This window comes from Erythrolamprus reginae, chromosome Z (genome assembly GCF_031021105.1).
Source record: "Erythrolamprus reginae isolate rEryReg1 chromosome Z, rEryReg1.hap1, whole genome shotgun sequence".
In the NCBI taxonomy this organism is placed as follows: Eukaryota; Metazoa; Chordata; class Lepidosauria; order Squamata; family Dipsadidae; genus Erythrolamprus; species Erythrolamprus reginae.
The window spans coordinates 51,593,327-51,620,089 of NC_091963.1; the positions used below are offsets into that span (position 1 = coordinate 51,593,327).

The 26,763-nt window shown below is 40.3% G+C and overlaps 1 protein-coding gene across 3 annotated transcripts in view; it reads right to left on the reverse strand.

Moving 5' to 3' along the window:
* The window catches only part of SGO1 (shugoshin 1), a 49,216-nt gene that overhangs the window by 2,721 nt on the left and 19,732 nt on the right, over nt 1–26,763 (reverse strand). For all 3 annotated transcript variants that reach the window (XM_070727261.1, XM_070727260.1, XM_070727262.1), the window contains exons 2-5: nt 20,034–20,177; nt 19,752–19,948; nt 18,939–19,006; nt 10,739–10,842 (exon numbers count right to left, since the gene is read on the reverse strand). In XM_070727261.1, the coding sequence (XP_070583362.1) occupies nt 10,739–10,842; nt 18,939–19,006; nt 19,752–19,948; nt 20,034–20,169 (505 nt within the window). In that variant the 5' untranslated portion in view covers nt 20,170–20,177. The remainder of the gene's footprint in view (nt 1–10,738; nt 10,843–18,938; nt 19,007–19,751; nt 19,949–20,033; nt 20,178–26,763) is intronic.

Here is a 26,763-nt window from a genome sequence, read left to right on the forward strand (position 1 = left end):
CTAGAATGTAAGATATGTATCAGTGACTAGCGACGCTATATTTAAAGAGAAATAATTTATTTTCTATAGAAAGTTAAGCAAATTTATAATTTATAAATCATACTTTCCACAATAAGTAACAATTTCTACTATTTTGAAAACAGTAAATATAGTTAGTAAACTTTATTAGATGCAAACAATGCTTATGAAATTTTATGAAATTTTTCCAGTCAAATGATATATGGTGGGAGTTCCATGTCAAGTGGACCAGTGGCCATTGTTCCCTCTAAGGTACGCAGCCACGCACCCAAAAACGAACCGCCATGCAGCATTTTCAAATGCCACGCAGTGGAGCCAGGATCCCTTTCTCTCCGCCCGACAGCTGCAACCGAGCAGTGCCCAATCCACTCCTCCCAAGCTGTCGGGTGGGGAGAAACCCCTGTGAGATCAGAGCCCCACCTGGCTTCTCTGGCTCTCCACTCTGGGGACCACAACCACTCCTGCCACCATCACATGGCCCTGGGAAGAAGAGGGGCAGAGGACTGAGCCTGGGAGACAGAGGGAGACCGGCGGCGGCAGTGGCTGCGTGTGTCTCCCCTCTCTGCCTTGGGCGCTTCCTCTCCCCGCCTCTTCTTGGGGAAGAAAACTCCTCAGATGGGGGATGTACCACTGCCATGCCATGTTGCCTGTCCCCCCCCCCTCCCAAGAGCAGGGTGTGCTCTGCCTCTGCTGCTGGCTCTCCCAAGTAAGTATTCTGCTGTCCCCAAACTGCACCATGTTAGAAAACTCCCCCGTGCATGGCGCAGAGAACCCAGACAAACTCTGCCCCCACCACTGCTAGCCTTCTTGATTTGCAAGCTGCAGAAGCATGGTACAATGAATCCTCCGTGTTCACACAAGCGTTTTTCCAGGCTGTTTTATAGTGCATGCTGGTTTTGGTGGGTGTTTTTGGGCTGGGTGATGGAAAAACAGCGATCTGTGTCTGAAACTATATGTGTTGCAATAAAACTCTGGAAAACAGAGAGGGACAGACAGACAAAGTAACAAAGAAAGAAAGAGGAAGGGAGAAAGGAAGTGAAAGAGGGAGGGAGGAAGGATGGAGAAACGGAGGGAACAAGGAAGGAAGGAGAAATGGAGGGAGGAAGGAAGGAAATTTTCAAAGAGGGGCAGCATACAAATCTAATAAATAAAATTTCCTTCCTTCCTCCCTCCATTTCTCCTTCCTTTCTTCTTTCCTTCCTTGTTCCCTCCGTTTCTCCATCCTTCCTCCCTTTTCATTCTTTAATAATAATAATTATTATTATTATTATTATTATTATTATTATTATTATTATTATTAAAGAATGAAATGAATGGAGGGATAGAGAAAGGAAGGACTTTTGGGAGGATGTAATTTTTTAAAAAAAATTCTCTCAACCTACATTTAAACAATACAGTGTACCATCTAATTTTCCATGAATAAAATGCAGTACCGTATTTTGTTAGTAACTAATGTCAATCATCAAAAAAATTGGAAAAAGTTTCTAATTTTGTCATACAGTTTCTTTTAATTAAATTCCCTCCTTAATGTTCCTTCAAAAAGTACACCAATTATATTTCTAACTTATTAACTGTTATGCCAGGCATCACGTTACAAACCCCAATTAAGTCTGAAGTGTAAATTCAAACACACACCCTCTTGTAAAGTAAACAAAGGCAGTTTATCACAAAGAAAAAGTACTGTTCAAACCCACTTTTATCAGCCAAAGTGCTCTCCCACAAACCACAAACTTTGAATGCTGTGATAAGCCAAAACAAAACAGATAAAGGTAGCTGTGAAGACATCACAGCCACCCCCCCTTCAAGAGTCCTCAAGCTGAATTTAACTGTGAATTAGTCCAAGAGTCCTGGTAAAATCCTGAAACAGTTCAAAAAAGTTCTTGTAAAATCCTGAAACAGTTCAAACAGCTGTTCTCTCTCTCACCAAACGGATAATCTCCCACCCCGAAAGGCAGTAACGTTGGCAATTTATCAGCAGCCCCATTAGCCTAATTGCCCCAGCCACAGGTGTTCTCCCTTATTTTCTATAATACTTGCGCAGTTGTTCCTTCCTTGTCATAAACCTGCATCTGCGAGCATCTATGAATCCCTCTTCTTCTGAATCTAACAATGATGATGATTCACTAATGGGACAACTAGCTAATGGGCTGCCTGTAATTACTTCCTCATCCTATCCTGCTTCACTCCCAGAATCTTCCCCTGACACAGAAGCTTCACTGTCTGAAGCTGTTAGCAGTAAAACCGGGCTCTGATAATGTGAGGATTTTCCCACACCAACCCCCACAGTCCTCGGAGCAGGAGCTGGCCCAGAGCCAACCACAACATTAACCATTATGCTAAAATGCTTCCTTCCTTTCTTTATACATTTTTCTATAAACCAAGAAAACCTTGTATAGCCACTCAGATGTTAACAAAAGAAAATTGAAAACAAAACATAAGCATATACAAATTTCAGACTTCTTTCCCCCCTCTAAATCGTACATTTACCTAATTCCAAATTTACAAATTATTTCAGCCCATCTAACATTTAGCCAATTAATATTTATCTATATTTCTTACTTAATTATTAATCTTAAATTTCAGTCAATTTGAGAAAAGGAAAAAAGGGAAAAATTCTAAATATTCTCTATTTTCAATCAATTAAAAATCATTAACATCATTAATCTCCCCAATAATTCTAAATTTAATTGCACTTATGTATTAATCCAAATCAGTATCACCTACTATAGGAGTGGGCAATTAATTTTGCCATTGGGCCGCATGAGAAATTGGGATGGTTTTAGAGGGACGGATTAATATAATTAACTTAGTTCTACCCAATACTGTATATTATTGGGTAGAACTGAGTTAATTATACTATAATTATAAATTATAATTATATATTATATTATATATATTATATATAATTATATATTATAATTATAAATTAATTGCCCACCCCTTCCTTCCTTGTTCCCTCCATTTCTCCTTCCTTCCTTCCTTCTCCAGATGGAGAGAAGCTTCTGTCTCTCTGATTTTCTCTCCCTTTTATTTCTGCTTTTGGGCAGTTGTTTACTTCTCTTTCAAAATATTCCTTTCAGCTGCCTCTCTTCAACTGACCTACATTGTCAGTTGAGAAAACATAGTGGAGGCTTTCCCTGAAAGTAGCTTTGGATTTCTTTTCTTCCTTCTCCTCCCTTTTCCCCCCTGAGGGGAAAGGCCAATGAAACCAATGAACAATTAAAAATGAGCATTTATTGCACTTTTGCAAAAGGGTATGGAAAGAGAATTTCTCCTTCCTCCCTCCCTCCATTTCTCCTTTCTTTTCTTCCTTCCTCCCTCCATTTCTCCTTCCTCCATTTTTCCTTCCTTCCTTCCTTCCAACCTCCGCGGGCTGGTCACAAACAGTGGGCGGGCTGGATCTGCCCCCTGGGCCACACTTTGCCCAGGTTTGGCCTACTACATATCCTATTATAATCAACACTTCTAATTTTATTAAAACATATCAGCAATTCCTAAATTCATATACCGTATCTAAATAGAAAAAATAATTAAAGTTAAAAAAGAGCAAACAAAACAACCCTTCTCAAACTCCAATTTCTTTACTCTGAGCAGAACTTTGATCTGAACCCTTTTTTTTTTTTTGGTATCCCCTTTTAATCCCATTTTCCATTTTATTCTTTCTACTCTTCTTTCTAGGAAGGACTTTGTTAGAAAAATAAGGGGGTTATTGGATCAATAATAATAATAATAATTTAATAATAATGATAATAATAATTTATTGGATTTGTATGCTGCCCCTCTCCGCAAACTTTGGACACTTGACAACTAGTCTGTAGTTATGATGGTGGCAATGTCCCAGGGTTATGTGAACATCTTTTGGGATCTTCTGACAAGCAACTGCAGGGATTCACAATGACTGTGGCAAGAAAGGTGGTAAAGTGAGGCAGAACTCACTTAATAACTGTTTTACTCAGGAGATAGAAACGTTGGCCTCCATTGGGGTCAGAACAGATGTCGAGGATTATCTGTCTGACCAGTGCACTCTTTTAGAAGCAGATCAGAAGTCCATTTTGAAGCTCCACAGAAAACATCTAGGGGGGAAGGCAGTTGGCCTTGACCTACAACGATTCATTTACTGACTGTTCAAAGTTACAACGGCCCTGAAAAAGTGACTTATGCCCCTTTTTCACACTTACAACATTTGCAGCAGCCCTTCTAACCTATCCATGCCCGGGCATGAAAATGTGCCGCTCAGATATTATACTTTTCCGCCCACACTGAAAAAAAAATTACATTGCCAGTGGTCTTACCTTGCCATTTCAGATTTTTATGAAATTTGGCACATAGTTTCTTTATGATATAAAACTATGCTTTAATCTTCAAAAGAATTAATCCCCCAAAAATTGGGAGTTCTAGGAAACCTCAAGTAAAGTGTTGCAAAATGACATTTGGGGCCAACTTCCAGAAGCTGTAAACTTGTCAGTTTCAGTGGTATGTTGGAGATATTTGGAGAACCTGCACACCTTGTAAGACTTTATAAACTGGGGGGGTTTTTTGCAAAGTTTCAGCCTGAATCATGTAAAAAGTAAGTGGACTAGGTACATGGGTTTGGGCAGTTTATAAAGCCTTACAAGATGTGCAGATTCTCCAAATATCTCCAACATACTACTGAAAGAGCCGCATTTACAACTTCTGGAAGTTGGCCCAAAATGTCATTTTTGCTGACTCACCATTTTGCAACCCTTTACTTGAGGTCTCCTAGAACTCCCAATTTTTAGTGTTTTGAACTAAAAGTTTGCACAGCATAGTTTTATATCATAAAGAAACCATGTGCCAAATTTCATCAAAATCTGATATAGTAAGGTGGGGATGATCTTTAAAATTGCTCCACTTGACACGGAATGACTCATGGATTACTTATATTTAAATACAGCGGTACCTCTACCTAAGAACACCTCTGCTTACAAACTTCTAGATAAGAACCGGGTGTTCAAGATTTTTTTGCCTCTTCTCAAGAACTATTTATCACTTACAAACCTGAGCCTCCAAAACTATAACCGGAAAAAGCAGGGAGAAACCTCTTCTAGGAATCTCCTGGGAGGAAACAGAGCCGGAAAAGTCGGGGAGAAGCCTCCATGGGTCCTCTCTAGGAATCTCCTGGGAGGAAACACAGCCTTTACCCTCCCTGTGGTTTCCCCAATTGCACACATTATTTGCCTTTACATAAAGCCCAGGAGGCAACACTCTTTATTTGCTAGAAAGACAAGTTTCTAATAATGGAGCGTAATAGCCGGCCAACCTGACCTTAAAGCCCAAATAATTTCATCATGACAACATTTTGGATTATCTTTGACTAGAGCTTTTAAGGCCTTTAAACATTAGTAGTACAGTAATACCTCATCTTACGAACTTAATTGGTTCCAGGACGAGGTTCGTAAGGTGAAAAGTTCATAAGATGAAACAATGTATCCCATAGGAATCAATGGAAAAGCGAATAATGCGTGCAAGCCAATAGGAAAATCCAAAATTTTAGAAGCGAGGCAAACAGAGGGTGGGGAGGGGCAGCGAAAGGGGGCGGGTTGAGGAAGAAATGACGGGGGGATTCCTGTAAACGTGAGGAATGAAGGTGGCTGAAAGAATAAATGGCAGGGGATCCTGGAACATGAGGAATAAGGGTGGCTGAAAGAATAAAAGGCAAGGGATCCTTATGCGTGGAGGAGGGGGGAGAAGTTTTTGGTGACGGCAAAGGAGAATCCCGGCGCTTCAGCTTCAGACAAGGCTCCCTTGACAAGATGCCCCCTTCCTTCTCCACCTCCGGAGCCCTTGTGGACAGCCACATGCTCCCCTTTTTCTCCCCGGACAAAGAAGTGGCGCCCAATTGAAGTAACGATCCGGAGTCCTAATCCAGCCGCTGCTTTTCCTCCCTCTAATCCTGAGCAGCCCTGTCCAGGAGAAACCGCTCTGAGTCCTCTTCGTCCCGCCTGTCCATCGGAAAGAGAAAGAGAAGAAGAGAGGAAGGGAAAGAGGGGGGAGTGTGTGTGTGTGTGTGTGTGTGAGAGAGAGAGAGAGAGAGAGAGAGGCTGACTGCCTCTCCTTTGCAATGATACCAGAAGCTGCCTGTCTGCTGTGCTGGGCTTGCCCCCTGGACATGCCCCGCGGCTTTGCCTGAGGACGAGAGAGCAGCGGAGGGACTGGCAAACACGGGTTTCTTTCTTTACTTCACAGCCTGCTGTTTCCCTGGAGGGGTTTGTGTGTGGATGGGGGGGCCTTCCCTGTCTTTCCTGGAGCTGTTTCCCCCCCTCCTCCGACTGAGCGTGTTTTCATGGTGTGCTGGGCCGGCAATGGGCTGGCCCTCACGAAACCCAGGTGGGGGCTTTCTTTCTTTCTTTCTATCCATCCATCCGTTCTGAGTTTGGGTTTTGCCCTGTGTAATATTTTGCATGTCTATGCGACGTTTCGGTGAAATCACATTCAAGACATGCAAAATATTACACAGGGCAAAACCCGAACTCAGAACAATCTACATACATATACCCGTGAAAATCTACGAAAACAAATATCTTACGTCTACGGGGAGGACACTTTCCTACTGACTAGGACTTATGAAAAACTTGAAGTCAGAAAAGCCTCCATCTTATGTGATCTCACATTCCTACGCAACTGCAGAGACAAAAGAATAATTCCCAAATACTTCCAACTAAAATTCCACCCAAAAACCCCAGCCATTGAGAGGATCCTAAAAAGAACTGAATTAGCCCTAATTAGAAATGAACTCCACAAAAAAAGATTCATACTTGATGAAATCAACAAAAGTCTACTCTCTCTTCACCTTAAACTCAGCAACCATATACATCCTATACTCTGGGATAAATTCAAACAAATATCAATCTGGAGAGCTGAAACAGAAACCCAATACAAGACAGACACACATAATAAAAAACTCCACAAACTAGAAATACAGCAGAAACCCAGCCCTCCACAACAACTTATGACAAAAACAGTACATAACATATCAGACAGGATACTCACCACTACAGAAACCAATATTCTTTCAAAAGGATTCAATTTTGCAATAACCCCCAAACGCATTCCAACTGAAAACATCATATGTGGAATTGAAAGTACTCTAAATAAAATCAACCCAGATGAAGCCAACAAAATCAGACTTAAAGTCACTAATATTCTCTGCTCTAGTAAACCACCTAGAAGCAACATACAAAAAGAGGAACGAGATGCACTTATCAATTTGAAGAAAGACAACGATATAATCATCCTCCCAGCAGATAAAGGAAATGCCACAGTAGTGATGAACACAGCAGACTACCAAGAAAAACTTTCCATCCTACTACAAAATCCTGCCTACAAACTTCTAAACACAGATCCTACCACCTACCTAGAAAAAACCACCAAATCCAAAATAAAGGCCTCTCCCATCAGTGAAGAAATCCAGCGAAGAATCATCCCCAGAGAAAAATCTTCCATATGTCCAAAACTCTATGGCCTTCCAAAAATACACAAAGAAGGAATACCTCTCAGGCCAATAGTTAGTTCCATAGGCTCCCCTCTACAAAATCTTGCCAAATTTTTAGCCAAATATCTTCAACCCTATACAGAGACTGAGTCTGGTTTCTATGGCTGGGATACGTTTGAGGGCTGGTTTCCAGATGTCTGGTAAGCGAGAGGTATCATCCCGCTTGGTCATATTTTGGGGATGTTTTTCTATCTCGATGGCTTCCATGATTATTCTTTTGCTGTAGTGTTCTGTTTTGGAAATTAATTTGGTACTGTCAAAATCAATTTCATGTCCTGTAGTTTTGAAGTGTTGGAAAAGGGAGGAGGTTTTTTCTTTTTTCTTTAATGCATTCTTATGTTCTGCAACACGTGCATTTACTCTCCTGTTCGTTTGTCCAATATATGTGGCTGGGCAGATTTTACACGGTATTTGATAAACTCCCTGGTTTTCTAGTTGGATATTGTCTTTCGGGTTTCTTAGGATGTTGGCTATTTTTTTATCTGTACCAAAGGCTGTCTTGATGTTGTGTTTGCGGAGAATTTTACTGATTTTATCTGTGGTGCCTTTGATGTAAGGGAGGAGGGCGATGCCATTGTCCTGTTCTGTGTCTTGGTTCTTGGGGGGTGTCTCTTTTTGGATTAAGTTGTTGATTGCCTCTCTTTGGAATCCATTGGAAATTAATACATTTGTGAGACTGTGTAATTCAGGTTCCAGGTGGTCTTTGTCAGCTAGGCGTTTGGTTCTGGAAATGAGGGTCTTGGCTACGGAATTGATCTGTGCGGGGTGGTGGTGGGATTTTGCGTTCAAGTAGTGGTTGGTGTGTGTCTTCTTCTGGTAGACTGTGTGTCCTAGGGAGCCATCGGGTTTTTTGTAGATTAGGACATCCAGGAAGGGAAGTTTGTTGTTGGTTTCTATTTCCATGGTGAATTGTATTTTGGGGTGTAGGCTGTTGAGATGTGTGAGAAAGCTGTCCAGTTTTTCTTTCCCATGTGGCCAAATTACAAAGGTGTCATCTACATATCTAAGCCAGAGTTTGGGTTTGTATTCAGATTTGTCCAAGGCATTGGTTTCAAAATATTCCATGTATAAGTTTGCGATGACGGGTGACAGGGGTGATCCCATGGGGGCTCCTTCTATCTGTTTGTATCTTTGTCCATTGTGGATGAAGTATGTATTCATCAGGCAGTGGTTGGTCAGATCTAAGATGTGCTTCGGGGGGGTTGCATTTGTTTTGGATGGCTGTCAGGGCTTCTTTGATAGGCTCTTGGGTGAAGAGAGATATGACATCGAAGCTTACGAGAAGGTCACTGGGTTGTAGGTTTTGTTCCTTTATGATTTCTATGAAGTGGAATGAGTTTTGTACATGAGACATGATGGATTCTGCATAGGGCTGGAGTTGTTTGGCGAGAAATTTGGCAAGATTCGGTAGGGGTGAGCCTATGGAGCTGACTATGGGTCTGAGTGGTGTTCCTTCTTTGTGTATCTTGGGGAGGCCATAGAGCTTGGGGCATCTGGATGATTTTTCTCTGGGGATGATTCTTTGCTGGATTTCTTCACTGATGGGAGAAGCTTTTATTTTGGATTTGGTGGTTTTTTCCAGGTAGGTGGTAGGATCTGTGCTTAGAGGTTTGTAAGCGGGGTCTTGGAGTAGGTTGGATAGCTTGTCTTGATAGTCAGATGTGTTCATCACCACAGTGGCATTGCCTTTGTCTGCTGGGAGGATGATTATGTTATTGTCTTTCCGCAAGTTGGTGAGTGCTTTTTGTTCATCTTTATGTAAGTTGCTTCTGGGTGGAATGCTGGAGCAGAGGACATTGGTGACTTCGAGTCTGATTTTGTTGGCTTCATCTTGGTTGATTTTGGTTAGGGTGGCTTCAACTCCGCATATGATGTTTTCAGTGGGGATGCGTTTGGGGGCGACTGCAAAGTTGAATCCTTTGGAGAGGACGTTGGTTTCTGCTGTGGTGAGGGTCCTGTCCGATATATTATGTACTGTATTCTTCATGAGTTGCTGTGGAAAAGGTTTGGGCTTCTGGTGTTTTTCCAAATTGTGGAGTTTCCTGGTGTGTAAGTCTGTATTGAGGGAGGTTTCTGTTTCAGCTCTCCAGAGGGCTAGTTGTTTGGATTTGTCCCAGAGTATTGGGTGGATTCTGTTGCTGAGTTTGAGGTGAAGACTGAGTAGGTCTTTGTTGGTTTGGTCTAGTAGGAATCTTTTTCTGTGGAGTTCGTTTCTGATTAGGGCTAATTCAGTTCTTTTCAGGATCCGATCAGTGGATGGGGTTTTAGAATGGAATTTTAGTTGGTAGCATTTGGGAATCAAGTTTCTGTCTCGGCAGTTGCGTAGAAATTTGAGGTCACATAGGATGGTAGCTCTTTGGACCTCGAGTTTCTCGTACGAACAGGAGAGTAAATGCACGTGTTGCAGAACATAAGAATGCATTAAAGAAAAAAGAAAAAACCTTCTCCCTTTTCCAACACTTCAAAACTACAGGACATGAAATTGATTTTGACAGTACCAAATTAATTTCCAAAACAGAACACTACAGCAAAAGAATAATCATGGAAGCCATCGAGATAGAAAAACATCCCCAAAATATGAACAAGCAGGATGATACCTCTCGCTTACCAGACATCTGGAAACCAGCCCTCAAACGTATCCCAGCCATAGAAACCAGACTCAGAACACACATTGTAAAGCAATCAAGTAGCCTGCAAGTTCCAACTACTCAGTATATCACGCCTAATCTACAACCATTAACTAATCAGCATACCTCAGCTACATCAACGACCCCAATTGTTACCCCACTGACTCACCAGGAAGTTTCTACACAGCAGACAATTGCTGAGCCATCAAACCACACCCAGCCACCAGTATTTATAGAAGGCAGGCAGCTCAGGTCTCGCAGTGTTCGCCTGAGAACAAGGACAGAAACACCAGCCTGAAGATGACGAGTGGGACCTCGTCGAAACGTCGCCAGAAATTTCCAAATCCTACACGGGAAGAAACCCAAATATACCAAGACCGTCATACCTGTACCCGTGAAAATCTACAAACACACACACACACACACACACACACACACACACATATATATATATATATATGACGGTCTTTCAAGAACAATTCCTAAATAAACAGGCAAATGATTAATCTGCAATATGTAGATTAAACAATAGTTAAAGCTTTTGCCTCACTTTTATAAACTTAATTTTGGAATAGCTCACCTGTATCTGTCTGAGACACTGAAGCTGTATTCTCCAGTTTATCCTGTATTTCATCTGCATCTTCTTTACCTACTTCTACAGCAAGAATATGCCTTAGAAATGCCCTATGAAAGATAGGTTAGATTAAATATCTAGGTTAAAACAGGTTGTTACACTGGAGAAACATGCATTAACTTTTTTCATCTTTAGGACATGAATGACTTAGGGTAGCAATATAAATATACCGTATTTTTGGTGTATAAGACACACCTTTTTCCGCCCTAAAATAGGCTGGTAATTAGGGTGCATCTTATACACTGAATGTAGCTTTTTTTCCCCCAGCTCTAACTAGCTGCTACCGATCTTCCTAGCTCTTATCTTGCAGGCTCTTTCATTGTTTCTCTCTGGGAAGAATGTTTTCCAAACCCTAAGTTTCTGCACATTTTTAAAAAATTACTCTAACTTGCTCTGAGTAAGTTTCTTTCAGCCCTAACCAGGTGCTAACAACGTTCCCAGCTTTTACCCACTTGCAAGCTCTTTCACTGTTACTCTCTGCAAAGAAGAATGTTTTCCAAGTCCTAGGTCTTTGCAGGGTTTTTTCCATTCCTCTACTTGCAATCAGTGTTCCCTCTAATTTTTTTTTGGGGGGGGGGGCAGAAAAGTATAGTGTCTGAGCGGCAGTCCCTTCGGGACTGGGCGGCACAGAAATAATAAATAAATAAATAAACAAACAAACAAACAAACAAAAAACCCACCCTGTTTTGCCTCAGAGAATTTCAAAATAAAATACTGTACTGTGTGTCTATAACAGTGAGCTCATAATAGGGCAACTCTATCAATATCAAAATGCCACTTAAATAGTTGAGCTAGTTTCAAACTAGATTTTGATTTTCTTCCTCTCTTCCTTACTCCCATTCTTTTTCTTTCTCTTTTCCTTCCTCTCTTTTTTCTATCTGTTTCTCTCTCTTCCTCTCTTCCTCTCTCTCTCCTTCCCTCTCACTCTTTCCCTCTCGGCTTCTGGGCAGGTTTGGAAAACTCTGAGTTGATGATGATTTTTAAGTGAGCGATTGCTCACTGCTCAGCTTAGAGGGAACTATGCTTGCAATGTAAAGAAGATCTGACTAAGGATATGTACCTGGGATCGGCTGGGGTGTGAGTTCAGATGGGGGTGACTAGCTTTCCACCAGGTCCTTTTCTTTTAAAAGGAGAGAGAAAAAAGGGGGCGAGCGAATAACAAACTTCTATAGAGAAAGAAATTTGTATCTCCCATCAATTGTAGTGTAAAGACAGAAAGAAAGACAGAATTACACTGCAATTGATGGGAGATTCACATTTCTTCCTCTAGAGAAGCTGGTTATTTGCCTGCCCGCTTCTCTCTTTCTTTCTCTCTCTCTCTCTCTAAAAGAAAAGAACCTGGTGCAAAGCTAGTGGGCCCCAGCAGAAATTACACTCCAGCCGATCCCAGGTGCGTAGCCTTCCTCAGATCTTCCTCAGCTGGGCTTGACTTCCCACTCGCGGCTGCTATGTCTTCAGAGCCTGGAGCTGTCATGCAGTTGCAGACCGATGCCAGCTCTAAGTCCAGCTAGAGCAGAAGAGGGTATGAATCTGAACCATGGGGTGGCTGGGTATGGGGGGGAGAGAACCAGGAGGAGAGCCAAGTCTAGCATGACTTGTGGAGGAATTCTGGGAGTTGAAGTCCACAAGTCTTAAAGCTGTCAGGTTTGAAGACACCTAAGTTACAGGTTAGGAGTGCAAAGGTCTTCAAACCTGGAAAGTTTAAGGCTTGTGGGCTTCAACTCCCATTTCTGAACTAGCATGACTGGTGGAGGAATTCTGGGAGTTGGTCCACAAGTCTTGAAGCTGTCAAGTTTGAAGTTTGTAAAAGGTGTACATGGTTTTAAAAAGTATACATGGTTGTTAAAAGTATTCTGCTACACTGGTATTTTATTGAACAGTATACTACACCATTTGGTTCAGAATGCTTTTTTCCTTGTTTTCCTCCTCTAAAATCTAGGTGCGTGGGATTGCGCATGTGTCAGTTTTTTCTAGACGCTCCCGTCTCGAGCTCCGAAGTGATATATTAAATAAAGGGGGAATTCTCCCTCAAAATACCATAAATCCTTCATGAAGAAAAGCAGAGGTGTAGAGCATTCAGAGAAATTCAAAGAGAATCTAAGATATGTGGTTTTAAGGGAAGACGGAACTTCTTTCTCTATCACGAAATGGGTACAACAAATCTCAATAAAATGGCTGAAGGGGTTGAGCCTAGTCTCGGCAAAATTGAAAAAAAACTGGATCAGCTGCTACAAATTGTTACTGGCTTTGAGCAAAGATTTTTGAGAGTAGAATCTGCATTGGGAAATCTTTCTTTAGATATTAAAACAGTTAGGAAAGGAGCAGATGTGGCAGCTGAAAAAATTCAGAAATTAGAACATCAAGTTAAAAGTCAGGATGAGATTTCTAAACAATTGAAATATAGAACTGCTAATTTGGAAGACCACCAAAGGAGAAGAAATTTATGTCTGCGTGGTTTTAGACCAGATTTTGCTTCAGCCTCGAAATTAACTGAGGCTATCCTTGGTTGGATGAAAGCACAGGGCACCCAGGTTGTTTTTGACGATATTTTACGTGTCCATTGGGGCGTTCCACATAGAAACTGGGAGAGGCAAAGAGACATTGTTATGGCCTTGGCCAGTGAGAAAAAAGCTAATATTGATATACAAGTATTTGAAAAGCTGTGCTGGCCTTAAGCAAGATGAAAACGACATAAGAGTTTTAGAGATCTCTCTTGGGAAACTTTGACAGCGAGAGCTGCCTTACGCCCAATTTCAAGCCGTCTATATCAAAGTGAAAAAAGTTTACCTGGGGTTTTCCAGCTGCCATCTCGGTGTTCCAAGAAAATAAGATGTTTAGAGCACGATCACTGGAGGAGGGAAAGGCACTATTGAATCAACAGGGTATTGAGTTTGAAGAAAGCGAGGCACAAGGAGCAGAAGGAGGGGAGAGCAGAGCAGTTGGAGAGCCAAAAGGAGCAGAAGGAAAATATTATTTCAGCGGTCGCAGAATCCCAGACGAAGAGGAAAGGCAAAGGGAGGAGCAGCTGAAGGAATGAATGGGGCAGGTGGAAGCCATCACAAGGGAGAAGAGAAAAACAAGAACCCAGTGTGAGAAGAAAGCAAAGAAGTGAAGAGTTGAAACTGATTTTGTCGCCCCACCCCCACCCCCAGAGATGTTTCCGGAATTTTAATTTTTATTCTTGGGGGGGGGGGGAGAAAGGAAAAAGGGAAAAGGAGTTTAAAAATAAAAGGAGTTATTATTCAAATGGATAAGGGAGGGTGGGAGGGGAATTTTTCTCTCTAATTATATTTAAAAGTGGTTGAAAGTGGAGCTCAGCAGGGTGGGAATGCAATCAGGAGAAGTGCCTCATGACTGGACAAGGGTTTTTTTTGTCCTCCCCCTTCCTGGTGGGGGGGGAGTGATTGGGGTAAGGAAGGGGAAAATAAGTAAATCAAGAGCAAAACAAGAGGGGGAAAAGGGTTATTCTTGTATATTATGAGTGAGTGTATTATAATGGTTTTAAATGTGAATGGTTTGTGATCAGATTTGAAACATTACAGGATATTGAGGATGGCTAAGCAAGATAAGGTGGATATTATGATTTTGACAGAAACACATAAAGGACGGGGAGAAAGGGATAAATTGATTAATGATAGAAATTGGAAATGGGTATATGAATCTTGAGGAACGCAAAATAGTAGAGGTACGGCGATTCTTATTCAGCAGAGGGTTTTATTTGAAGGAGGTTGGAATTCAGAAAGATAGAGAAGGGAGGTGGTTGTTTGTTAAATGGAAAATTAAAGAGAATTAAAATACAAAATGGCACCAAGCAGGGATGTCCTTTATCTCCAATGTTATTTGTAATAGCAATAGTGACATTAGCTAATAAGATAAGACAAGATAATACTTGGGTAGGATATAAAATAGGGAAATTAGAAATGAAACTAAACCTATTTGCAGATGATGCAATTATATTGACCCAGACCCCGAAGGAGATGATCAAAGGTATAAGAAATATTTTACAAGAGTTTAAACAGGAATGGGGATTGTCGGTCAATATGGAAAAATCAGAGATTGTGTGTTTAAATACAGGTCCGAGAGAGCAGATAGAAATTAGGAAAGAATCAGGGATGAAGTTAGGATTAAAGAAAATTAAATATCTGGGAATTTGGTTATTGAGAAACCCAGCGAAAATCGAGGGGGTAAATTATAGATTAATATGGAGGAAAATGCTGAAACAGATGAGGAGCTGGAAAGAGAAAAAACTAAGGAGAATCTCTAAAATAAGAGCCTTGAAAATGATAGTACCCAAAATGATGTACCTGTTTCAGGTATTGTCAGGGGGCTATCAGCATCCAAGTTTAGAGAATGGGATAAAAAACTTAATTATTGGGTTGAAGAAGATAAGACACCAAGAATAAGGAAAAAGTGGTTAATAGCGAATGAAAAAGAGGGCGGATGAGGAATTCCTTGTTTGGAGTTTTATAGGGAACCATTTCAAATTGAAAGATTAATGGAGCTGCAATTATTCAAAAATAAATGGGTGAAACTGGAAAAACAGATAAACGGGATGAAGAATAGAGAATTAATTTTTATAAAGTGGAATAGTAGCGACTTAGATAAATTAATAGGTCCCATGAAAGGGATTATGAAATTTGGAAAAAATGGCAGGGGAAAATAGGATTATATAAATCAAAACTGTCATCGCTTTATGTAGTAAATAGTGATAACGAAACAAATTTAAATAGGGTCATAGGAGAGTTGAAGGGAAGAGGGATAACTAAGATAGAACAGTTATATGAGAAGGATGGGAGGCAAGTAGAAATTGTATAGAATGGTGGTTTGAGTAAGGGAAGATGGCTACAAATAAATGCAATATTTAAATATCTGAATGAAAGGGAGAAAAAAGAAGCACTATTTAGGTAAGAGATAGAGTTAGAGAAAATAATAAGAGAAAAAAGTGAGGGTACTAAGGCGCAAGCAAGCAATATATATAAAATGTTAGTGCAGTCAGAGACGTGATCCAAGGATTGATTAAATGGTGGCAAAATGAGATACAAGTAGAGGCGCAAGAGATGAAAAATATAGTAGAGAATATAAGGAAAACTAAGCATACAAAAGTTAGGGAAATGAGAAGGAAAATATTACATACTGTATATACTCGAGTATAAGCCGAGGCACCAGTTTTTGCCACAAAAACTGGGAAAACTTATTGACCCGAGTATAAGCCAAAGTTAGAAAATGCAGTGGCTACTGGTAACTTATAAACATGGAAACCAATAAAATTACATTAATTGAAACATCAGAAGATTACATGTTTGAGAATATTTATTTTAAAGAAAACCAGTAAACTAGCTCTGTAAATTTAAAACAGGATTCCTTCTCATCATCTCATCATTAATTGGATTTACATTATTGTTCTGTTTTTATATATGCTGTGAGCCACCCTGAGTCCTTGGAGAGGGGCGGCATACAGATCCAGTTAATTAATTAATTAACTAAATAACTAAATAAATAAATAAATAAATAAATCTGTATATCCAAACAGAGCTTCAGCATTAGCTGCTGTGAGGTTATCAGCATAGAAAACCAGGTAGGTAGGTAGGTAGGTAGGTAGAATAGATAGACAGACAGACAGACAGACAGACAGACAGACAGACAGACTAGTGAGACAAGCAAAACTTGCTAAACACAGGCAGCTCTTGTGGTTTTGTATCCTAAATATGCAGGTCCTATTAAGAATCAAACTCATTTTTAAAATATGTAAAATGCTTCCCCTCATACTTGTTAATTGAAACTTGCTCTCAAACCCACTTTATGAAAGGCAACTTTTTAAAGATCCACAAACACATTTTAGGAATTCCTGTCTAGCTCTTGCCTAATTAGTTCCTATCCAAGCAAGGACAGCAACTACCACAAAATACCATTTTTTAAACAGTTTAAATCCTTTCAAAGGAGGGGGAGGAGAATCAGACAGCAGGGGGCCTTTTTAATCCAACTAAGGGCAATGCAGAGAGAGCAAGGAATAGTTACGGTAAACCTGTTGACAAATACACACAGGGAGTAAAAAAAAAGCCTCCCGGTTTCAGCAAGGGAAAAAGGAGGCACTTTGGCTACACATCTACTCCTTCAAAGAGGTAGCTGGCTTTTTTCACGGTGGGGGGGAGAGGGGGCATGCATGCACGCACACACACACACACACACACGCTTGCCCTCTAAAATTCATCCTCCCCCTTTTTTTTGTTGCCTTGGCTTCCCTTTCATTCACACGCCCACCCCCACACCACTCTAGGGCTTCCTCCGTCTTGCAGACTCCGATAGGGTTTATTTGTTGACAAATACACACAGGGAGGGAGCAAGGAGTAAAAAAAAAAAGCCTCCCGGTTTCAGCGAGGGGAAAAGGAGGCACTTTGGCTACACACCCACTCCTTCAAAGAGGTAGCTGACTTTTCTTACGGTGGTGGGGAGAGGGGGCATGCACACACACACACACGCTCGCCCTCTAAAATTCGTTGCCTTGGCTTCCCTTTCATTCACACCCCCACCCCGCTCTAGGGCTTCCTCCGTCTTGCCGACTCCGATAGGGTTTATTTGTTGACAAATACACACACACACATGGAGGGAGTGAGGAGTAAAAAAAGAAACCTCCCGGTTCCAGCGAGGGAAAAAGGAGGCACCTTGGCTACACACCCGCTCCTTCAAAGAGGTAGCTGGCATTCTTCGCAGGGTGGACGGGCGTGCACACAAGCACACACACACGTGCGCGTGCACACACACACACACACACAACCTCGCCGGCTTCCCATTGCTTTCCCCCCCCCCTCTCGGAGCGGTTGGAGCACTTGGCTGGCTCCTTTGCTTGAGGCAGGGAGAGGAGGCACCAGCCCCACCCCTCTCACAACTCCGACGGCGCGCGAGAGGGGAAAAAAGCCGGTGAGGTGGGGGGGAGGGTGGCTAGAAGACAGAAGCAGGAATCCACCGCCCCTGACCTCACTGGCTTCCCATCACCTTTTTCTCCTCTCGCCGTCGGAGCTGAGGGAGGAGTGGGGCTGGTGCCTCCTCTCTCTGACTCAAGCAATGGCGCTCTCTTGTGGTGACTTGTCAGTGACCCGAGTATAAGCCGAGGTTGTGTTATTCAGCCCATTTTTTGGGCTGAAAAACTCAGCTTATACTCGAGTATATACGGTAAGTGATATTACACACCCGTTCAACTCACATACTTTCAGCAGAATGTTAAAGGTATTTGTTGGTGTGAGTGCCAAGATAATAATAATAATAATAATAATAATAATAATAATAATAATAATAATTTATTGGATTTGTATGCCGCCCCTCTCCGCAGACTCGGGGCGGCTAACAACAATAAACACAACATGTACAATCCAATAATAAAAAGATAAAGGAGTGTTTATGCATATGTTTTGGGAATGCCCAGTAGTGCAGAATTTTTGGCAAAATATAAGATAGATAATTACTAAGGAAATGGCAGTATTAGTTAAAAGTAATGAGATAGGAGAATTCAGAGAATTCAGCGATAGAAAGCGCTCAGGCGGTAATAGTCTTGGGTTGGAAGGACGTGCCAAATGGACAATGGAAAATTGGTACCGGTACATGGTGGACTACATTCAATTTGAGATTATGGATATAAGGATGAATTTGATTAATGAAACTGATTTGCGACAACTGATGGGACAATGGGACAAGGTAAGATGATATATGGCAAATAGAATCCGAGATCAAGCTATAAGAAACAAGTTGGAATCGCTGTATAATATGTAAATAAATATTTTGCTCTTGGGTTAAAATGGTTTATACAAGAAACACTCCCGATTGGTGGTGGGGTACGAATGTGTGTCTGGTGGTGGGCACAATCACTGAGCACTTGTTATATGTTGCGTGTGTGTTTTTATATTATAAAATCAATAAAAAAAATTTAAAAAAATAAAAATAAAATCTAGGTGCGTGTTATAAACCGGTGTGTCTTATACATTGAAAAATAAGGTAATTTTTATTATACTTTTATAATGTTGATGTGAATCCACTGTGTCAACTGGTATTAATTGGTTTTATACACTGTAGTCTTGATTGAAACACTTTATGCATTCTTAAAACAGATTTTTAAAATTATTTTGTTTAAACAACTAAATTTATAAAGTATACTTACAAAGAATCAGGCTTCTTTAAACTTCCAGAATCACATTCCTCATGTTCAGAGTTATACTGAATTGCATTCTACAGAAATTAAAGACATGTTGAAAAACATTATTAGGTATTCGTAACTGAGTCAGATACAATATTTGAGAACTATGCATAAACATGGGTTCCAACTGTACTTTGTAGATCAATTTACTGTGAAAGATCAGTAAGAGGAATTCTACTAGAGAAATGTCAGTAAAATAATTTTATTTATTTATTTATTCATTCATTCATTCAATTTTTATGCCACCCTTCTCCTTAGACTCAGGGCGGCTTACAACATGTTAGCAATAGCACTTTTTAACAGAGTCAGCACATTGTCCCCACAATCCGGGTCCTCATTTTACCCACCTCGGAAGGATGGAAGGCTAAGTCAACCTTGAGCCGGTGGTGAGATTTGAACCGCTGACCTACAGATCTATAGTCAGCTTCAGTGGCCTGCAGTACAGCACTCTACTTGCTGTGCCACTCCAGCTCATTAAAACTATAGTAGGTCATTGTAAATCTGAACTTACAAATGCACATACAAAGAGGAGAATAAAAAAACTTACAAAATCAGCAATAAATATATCATTTAAGGGATCTGCACTGGGTAGATCTTGAACAACTTTAGAAATAATCTTCTTCACTACCCTAAATCCATTCTATTTCAAAACAAAATCGATATAAAAGGTATTTCAATGAGCTGCTTTGAACATAAAAATTAAAATAAGTTAATTAAAACAATATGATATCAAAATAAATTATACTTGATTTTCTGAAACCATATTAAAACAAATACCTCAGCGTGTTGTTTTTCTTGCTGTAACTTAAGCTTTCTTTGTAAGTCAAAATTCTGAAACTTTAAGCTCTGATACTCTCTCTTTAAACACAATATGATGTCTTGTGCTTCCTTCATTTTACTCCTCTCTTCTTCTAAAGCCAAAGCTAAAGCACGATTATTTGCTTGGAAATTTTTCAACTGTGCCACAGAATTATCTAGAAAAGATGGATCATTGTAATTTCAAAAATTATATTTTGGGAGGGGGGTAGAGGAGAGAAAAGAGAAAAATAAAATACTTACCTGCAATTTTACTGTTAATAGGTAAAACTTGGTTTGCTTTACCCAGCTTTGCCCATTTTTTATTTCTCTTTTCTTTCATTCGTTCTTTTATATCTTCCAAACTATCCTTAAATGACTTTTTTGAAGTTTTCTCCATATTTCATTCTAAAAATACACAAACTGTTATATTCAGATATATTTAAATTTTTACCATTTTAAAAATAATTTATAATTACTGTATTGTCTTTACACTACAATTGATGGGAGATACACATTTACGGGGGGTTTTCCATTGCTCTACTTGCAATGTAAGGAAGCTCTGAGGAAGGTATCGGCTGGGATGTGAGTTCAGATGGGGACGGCTAGCTTTCCACCTGGTTCTTTTCTTTTAAAGAGAGAGAGAGAGAGAAAATGTGGTGGGTGAATAACAAGCTTCTATAGAGAAAGAAATGTGTATCTCCCATCAATGGCAGTGTAAAGACAGAATTACACTGCAATTGATGGGAGATACACATTTCTTTCTCTACAGAAGCTGGTTATTTGCCCGCCCCTTTCTCTCTCTCTCTCTCTCTCTCTCTCTCTCTTTAAAAGAAAAGAACCTGGTGGAAAGCTAGCCATTCCCAGCAGAAATTACACTCCAGCCGATCCCAGGTGCGTAGCCTTCCTCAGATCTTCCTCAGATGGGCTTGACTTCCCACTCGTGGCTGCTACGTCTTCAGAGCCTGGAGCTGTCATGCCGTTGCAAAGCAATGACAACTCTAAGTCCAGCTAGAGCAGAAGGAGTTGTGAATATGAACTGTGGGGTGGGTGGGAGGGGGTGAGAACCAGGAGGAGAGCCGAATCTGGCATGACTGATTGAGGAATTCTGGGAGTTGAGGTCCACAAGTCTTAAAGCTGTCAAGTTTGAAGACACCTAAGTTAGAGGTTAGGAGTGCAAGGGTCTTCAAACCTGTCAAGTTTAAGGCTTGTGGACTTTAACTCCCATTTCTGAGCTAGCATGACTGGTGGAAGAATTCTGGGAGTTGAAGTCCAGGGGATGGGCGGGGTCAATGGCCGCGATGACACGGAGCTGCCCTTGCTCCCATGAGGGTAGCTCTGAATCCCCACCATTTGGGGGTCTCGGTTCTTGCACAGGAGGTGACGTAGGGGACGCTGCTGGTGATCTGATTGGGGGATCAGCAACCCCACCATCGGATGAACCGGCCTGTCTCGGCGCCAGCAGTGGTGTGAAGTCGGCCAGACAGCAATGTCTGTGCTGACAATAGTCGCAGGAAGGCAATGCAACGCAGGAAAGAAGACGGTAACATCTGGGAAGAGAAAAAAAGCTTGAGCATAGGTGAAGAGAAGAAGTACCTAGCGGTGTGCTGGTGAGAATGGAGTGCTAAAAACTTTTAAAAAGATTTTTGGACAATTATTTATAAAAAGGAAAGAGAAAAGCCGGAAATGGGAACGTAGTGGCTGCATAATAATGGAGGCGTGCATTGAAAGCTATGACTCAGCAAATTGCCCAACATTTTCTCTTCAGTTTAGAACAGCTTTAAAGGCTGTATAAAACGTGGAACTTGGCTTCGATTCAATTTGAATGATATTTGGACTTCTTTTTGGTCCTTTTTCTCGTCGGAATTATTTCCCTCTGCATTTAAGGAAGTAACATATTGGTGTGAATTTGGTCTGCCATTTTTTTGTTTTGAGGAGCTATTGCACTGCAATTCAAGATTTGCATTTCTATATGTAAAAGAAGCTAATAGAGGATTAACAAATGGCTGTTTATTGGTTGTGTATCTTGCAAGGATGGACTCTATAATTTTCTTAACTTCATGAGAAGAGGAGGACATTGGCATCTAAGTTTGTATACGTTGGATTCTATCTGGTAGAGACACGTTTGAACTCACATCTGGAGCTACAGTGGGAGTGGAAACATGAACAATAACAGCAACAGCAATCGTGGAGTAAGGAATTTTGCAGAGACATGGTTACATAACTTGGTTATAAAACTTGGCAAGAAACTCAACTTTTACAAAAACTACTTCTTTTATAATTAGATTGGAGTTACAAATGGATTTATATTTGGAGAAAGATTTATGGACTTGAAATATGTTTGATAACAACAATGGCACCTTTAAGGAAAAAAATCTAAATTTTTTTAATAATGCAAAGATGGCAACTACCTTAAATAAAATTAGATTTTAAGGAAATTTTAAGGATAGAGGGATTGTATTTTGATTGGGCTTGATAATGGATTTAATTGAGATGATTTAGTAATGAACTGAATAATTATAAATAATATTTGGAGATTGAATTGGTATATTTACTTTACTGATTTATATTTAAGAAATTTGGAAATAGAAGATTATGTTGGTAATATTTGAACATTGATATTTAAAATATTTAAGTCCACACATATTTAAGATATTTAAGTCCACAAACCTTAAAGCTGTCAAGTTTGAAGACACCTGAGTTAGAGATTAGGAGTGCAAAGGTCTTCAAACCTGGCAGGTTTAAGGCTTGTGGACTTCAACTCCCTTTTCTGAGCTAGCATGACTGGTGGAGGAATTCTGGGAATTGAAGTCCACAAGTTTGAAGCTGTCAAGTTTGAAATTTGTAAAAAGTAACCATGGTTTTAAAAAGTATACATGGTTGTAAAAAGTATTCTGCTACACTGGTATTTTATTAAACAATATAATACTACACCATTTGGTTCAGATTGCTTTTTTCCTTGTTTTCCTCCACTAGGTCCGTCTTATATATCGGTGCGTCTTATACACCAAAAAATACAATAGTTAATATTATTTTCCCTTTATAATATTTGTATTCTTAGACATTTTTTTCTTACCAAATTGGATTCTGAGCTGGGTTCAAGAAAATTGCCAATTGGGGAGGGGAGAGGGGTCTTGTGACTGCAGCACCGGGATATTTCCCTCTCTCCTGGGAAATGTCCCCAAGTCCCGTTGCCTGGAGGTTCTAAGCCTTTTAGACCAGACTGGATCTCTCCTGCAGGGAGAGTGACACTTGGGACACTGCCAGCGGCTGGCAGGGGCCGGCATGCCCCGCTGGGTGAATTGGCTTGTCTCACACCGGCTGTGGTGAAGTCAGACAGGCAGCCATGCCTGTTCTGACATAGCTGCAGAGACTACCCATTGCCGGGAGGATAGCCGAATGATTCCATCTGGAAAGAGAATTGAAAGATTTACTTGCAGAGAGGGGCCAGAGTTTTTCTGTCTATGATGGTAAGCAGAGAATGCCTAAATGGGATTTTAGACCTTTGTTTCTTGCTTGGTTGCTGGATGGGGTTAAAATGGCCTGAGATTGAAGAAGGCAGCTAACTGTGCGACGTGGCATTTCAGCGAAAGCTTTTAAAATAGCGAAATTGCCCATCATTTAGATTATTTTCAACTACTTAATTGGATTTCTTTGAAATTCGCCTTTTGGAACTTGAAATTTTTAACTTTTGTTTTGGAATTCTTATCTTTCCTTTCCTCTATAAACAAAGAACATTGTAAGACAGGAAGTACGAAAACAGGAAGCTACAGTAAAAGATTCATTTAAAGTTATCCAAAGAAGAGCCACATATAGAAGGCTTGGAGAATTGATCACCTAGCGACATCATGTGGCCGGAGGAAATATAGCAGTTTGCTACTGGTTTTAAATACAATATGTTACAGAAGAATGACCAGCTAATGCATTAAGGAAGTCAATGTTCAAGATGAAATTATTTGAACTGAATTAACTGATTTGAATTGATTCGATTTAATTGGCCTGATTGATTTTGTTAGTACAGGGTACATGTTTGTTAGGGTTTGCCATTGTAAACTTGTACTATCACTTTAAACTTGTACTATCACTGTAAAAGTGTACTGTCACTTTAACTGTTAACTACTCTAGGCTTATTCTAGGCATTAGAGGGCACCAGTGCTCCATCCCTCAAATGAGGATGTGACGCACATTTCTGCTCAGTCATTCTCTTACTTTGCCTGAGACGGGGGAGTTGTGTTTATGCTTCGTGCGTATCTTCTTGTATTAGCTTTGTGCTTATTATCTATATTGTATTTTGCTTTGTGCTTCTAATCTTGTAATTGCTCAGTGCTTATTATCCTGTATTTGCTTCATGCTTATTCTGGATTGTTTCTATATTTTGTTTATATGTAAATAATTCTTATTTAACTAAGTCTGTGTCTTGGCTTTATCACACATCCACGCTCTGTTAAAATTCTCTGCTTGATGATGTCAAAGGTTTCATAGCCTAGCTATACTGAGACAAGCCAACATTGGATATGGGCCCAGTGGCAGAGAATCATGGTTTGTTAATGTGTGGTTTATTTTAGCCAGCATTGTATCACAGTTAGTTGTTGCTGTAAGTATTGTTGGAGAAGAAACAAGAAGAGAAAAATGGCAACATTTCAGTCCTCTAATAATTTCTCCATTGCTAAGGTGGATGGAAGCAACTACAGCATATGGGCTGAAAGATGCACTATGTTGTTGCAATGTGAGAGACTGTGAGATATTGTTGCTGAACCCCCCAATTTGGATGACTTGGATACTGAGGTTGAGGAGGATGCCAAGAAGGTAAAGGACTTTAACCAGGACAATTTAAAGGCTCACAATTTAATTGGACTTACGCTTGCAGACCAGCAATTAGCTCACATTCGTGGTGAGAGCTCAGCTGCCAAGTGTTGGGACATTTTGCGACAGAGATATGTGCAGGACAGTGTCGGAGCACATCTACAATTGTCCAAAGATGAACTTATTGTGCCTGAGGTTCCAGGGCGTTTGTTGGAAGAAGAGAATCTTCGAAGAGACCGTTTGCAGTTTAAAGAAGAAAAGCCTCAGCAAAAGACTTTTGTGGCTAAAAACATATCTGTTAGGACTTGCTATATATGTAGACAAAAAGGTCATATCGCAAGGTTTTGTCAACAGAAGAAGAAACCTGGTGAGGTCTCAGTGACTACCAGAAATGTACAAACCAGGAAAGTTAAAGATGGTTTGTGGGTTGTTGACAGTGGAGCGACGCATTGTTTAGTCAATGATAAGAAATGTTTTGAGAAGCTACATGCCAGTAGGGAAAGCATTGTTTAGCTAACGGCTGGAAAATTAATGCTTCTGGGGAAGGGAATGCACACTGTTCATTTCTTAAAGGAACAGCATTCTCTTTATATATTCCTCAAGCAAGGTATAATCTGTTGTCTGTAAATGTTCTAACAAAATTGGGTTACTCTGTTTTATTTACAAATGATCATTGCATTATTGAAAAAGAGGGGTGTAAAATTGTTGCTGAGTTTAAAGATGGTTTATATGTAATTAATGTGGAGAAACAAGCAAAGACAAATGCCATGCTTAGCAATGTAAAACCTCATGATAATTGTATTCATCTTATGCATAGAAAAATGGGGCATTTGAATTTTCAATTGGTGAAAAGGACAATTGGGCTTGTTGATGGTATCAAACTTAAACTATGTTCTAAATATGTAGATTGTAATATTTGCCTTGAAGAGAAAAGCAAGGTTACCCCTGCAAACCGTTATTGAGGATTTAAAACTAAAGCTATCTTGGAGCTAGTGTTTGTTGATGTAATAGGTCCAATGAGAGTAATTAGCTATGATGGTTTACGGTTTATTTTAAGCATTGTGGATCATTATTCTAGGTTTGGTTTTGTGTATGCAATGAAGACAAAGGCAGATACCTATAAGTTGTTTAGTGACTGGCTGAAATTTGTGGAAAGAAAAATGAACAAAAAGGTTATTAGTGTGGTCTCTGATAATGGAACAGAATTCACAAACAATAGATTGGTTGGTTTGTTGAAGGATTGTGGAATAGAACACAGGCTGTCTGTGCCTTATAGGCCACAGCATAATGCATTTGTTGAGAGGAGAGGCCAGACCTTACAGGCCATGATGAGAACCATGATTAGGGATTCTGGTTTGCCAGGACAGGTGTGGTCTGAGGCACTATTATGTGCAAATGTGGTTTTGAACAATGTAGTTCACTCGACTACTGGAGAGATACCATTTACTAGGTGGTATGGTAGGAAGCCTGACTTGAGCTATCTTCATGTATTTGGAGCACCAGCATGGGTGCATATTCCATCTCAGATCAGAAAGAAAGGGCAACATAGAGCAAGGTTGTGTATTTTGTTGGTTATCATAATAACCACAGATCTTTTAAGTTCTGGGATAAGAATACAGGTGTTTGCAGGTATAGTGCAAGTGCCAAGTTCCTAGAACAGACCGGATGGAATAGAGTAGAACATTGTGAAGAGACAAGGAAAGAAGTTATCGTTCAGTCTCCTTTGTTTGTAGAGAAGGAAGATAGCTGCAATGCTAAAGATGAGTCTGATGGGTCAGGTAGTGAGGAGTTAGTATCTGAGGAAACTCCTGGTATATGTGAAAGTGATCCGGTGGATGTTAAGAGTGAAGTGAAACAGGAACCAGTGCCAAGTACTAGCAATGTTGTTGTTCCAAGGAGAGGTTCTAGGATTAGGAAAGAGCCGGATAGGTAACAAGGCTTTAGTAGCTTGTGCAAGTGTGAACCATCGCATTATGGAGAACTTAAAATGTTTCCAGAGAAAGAAAAGAGGCATTGGCATGCTGCTATGGACAAAGAGTTAGCTGCCATGAAGGAGTTGGATATTTATGAAGAAGTACAGTTACCTCCTGGAGAGCATATGGTGGGACCTCGTTGGGTATATAAAGTTAAGACTGAGTCCAGTGGTGCTCTGAAGTATAAGGCTAGATTAGTAGCACAGGGTTTTTCCCAG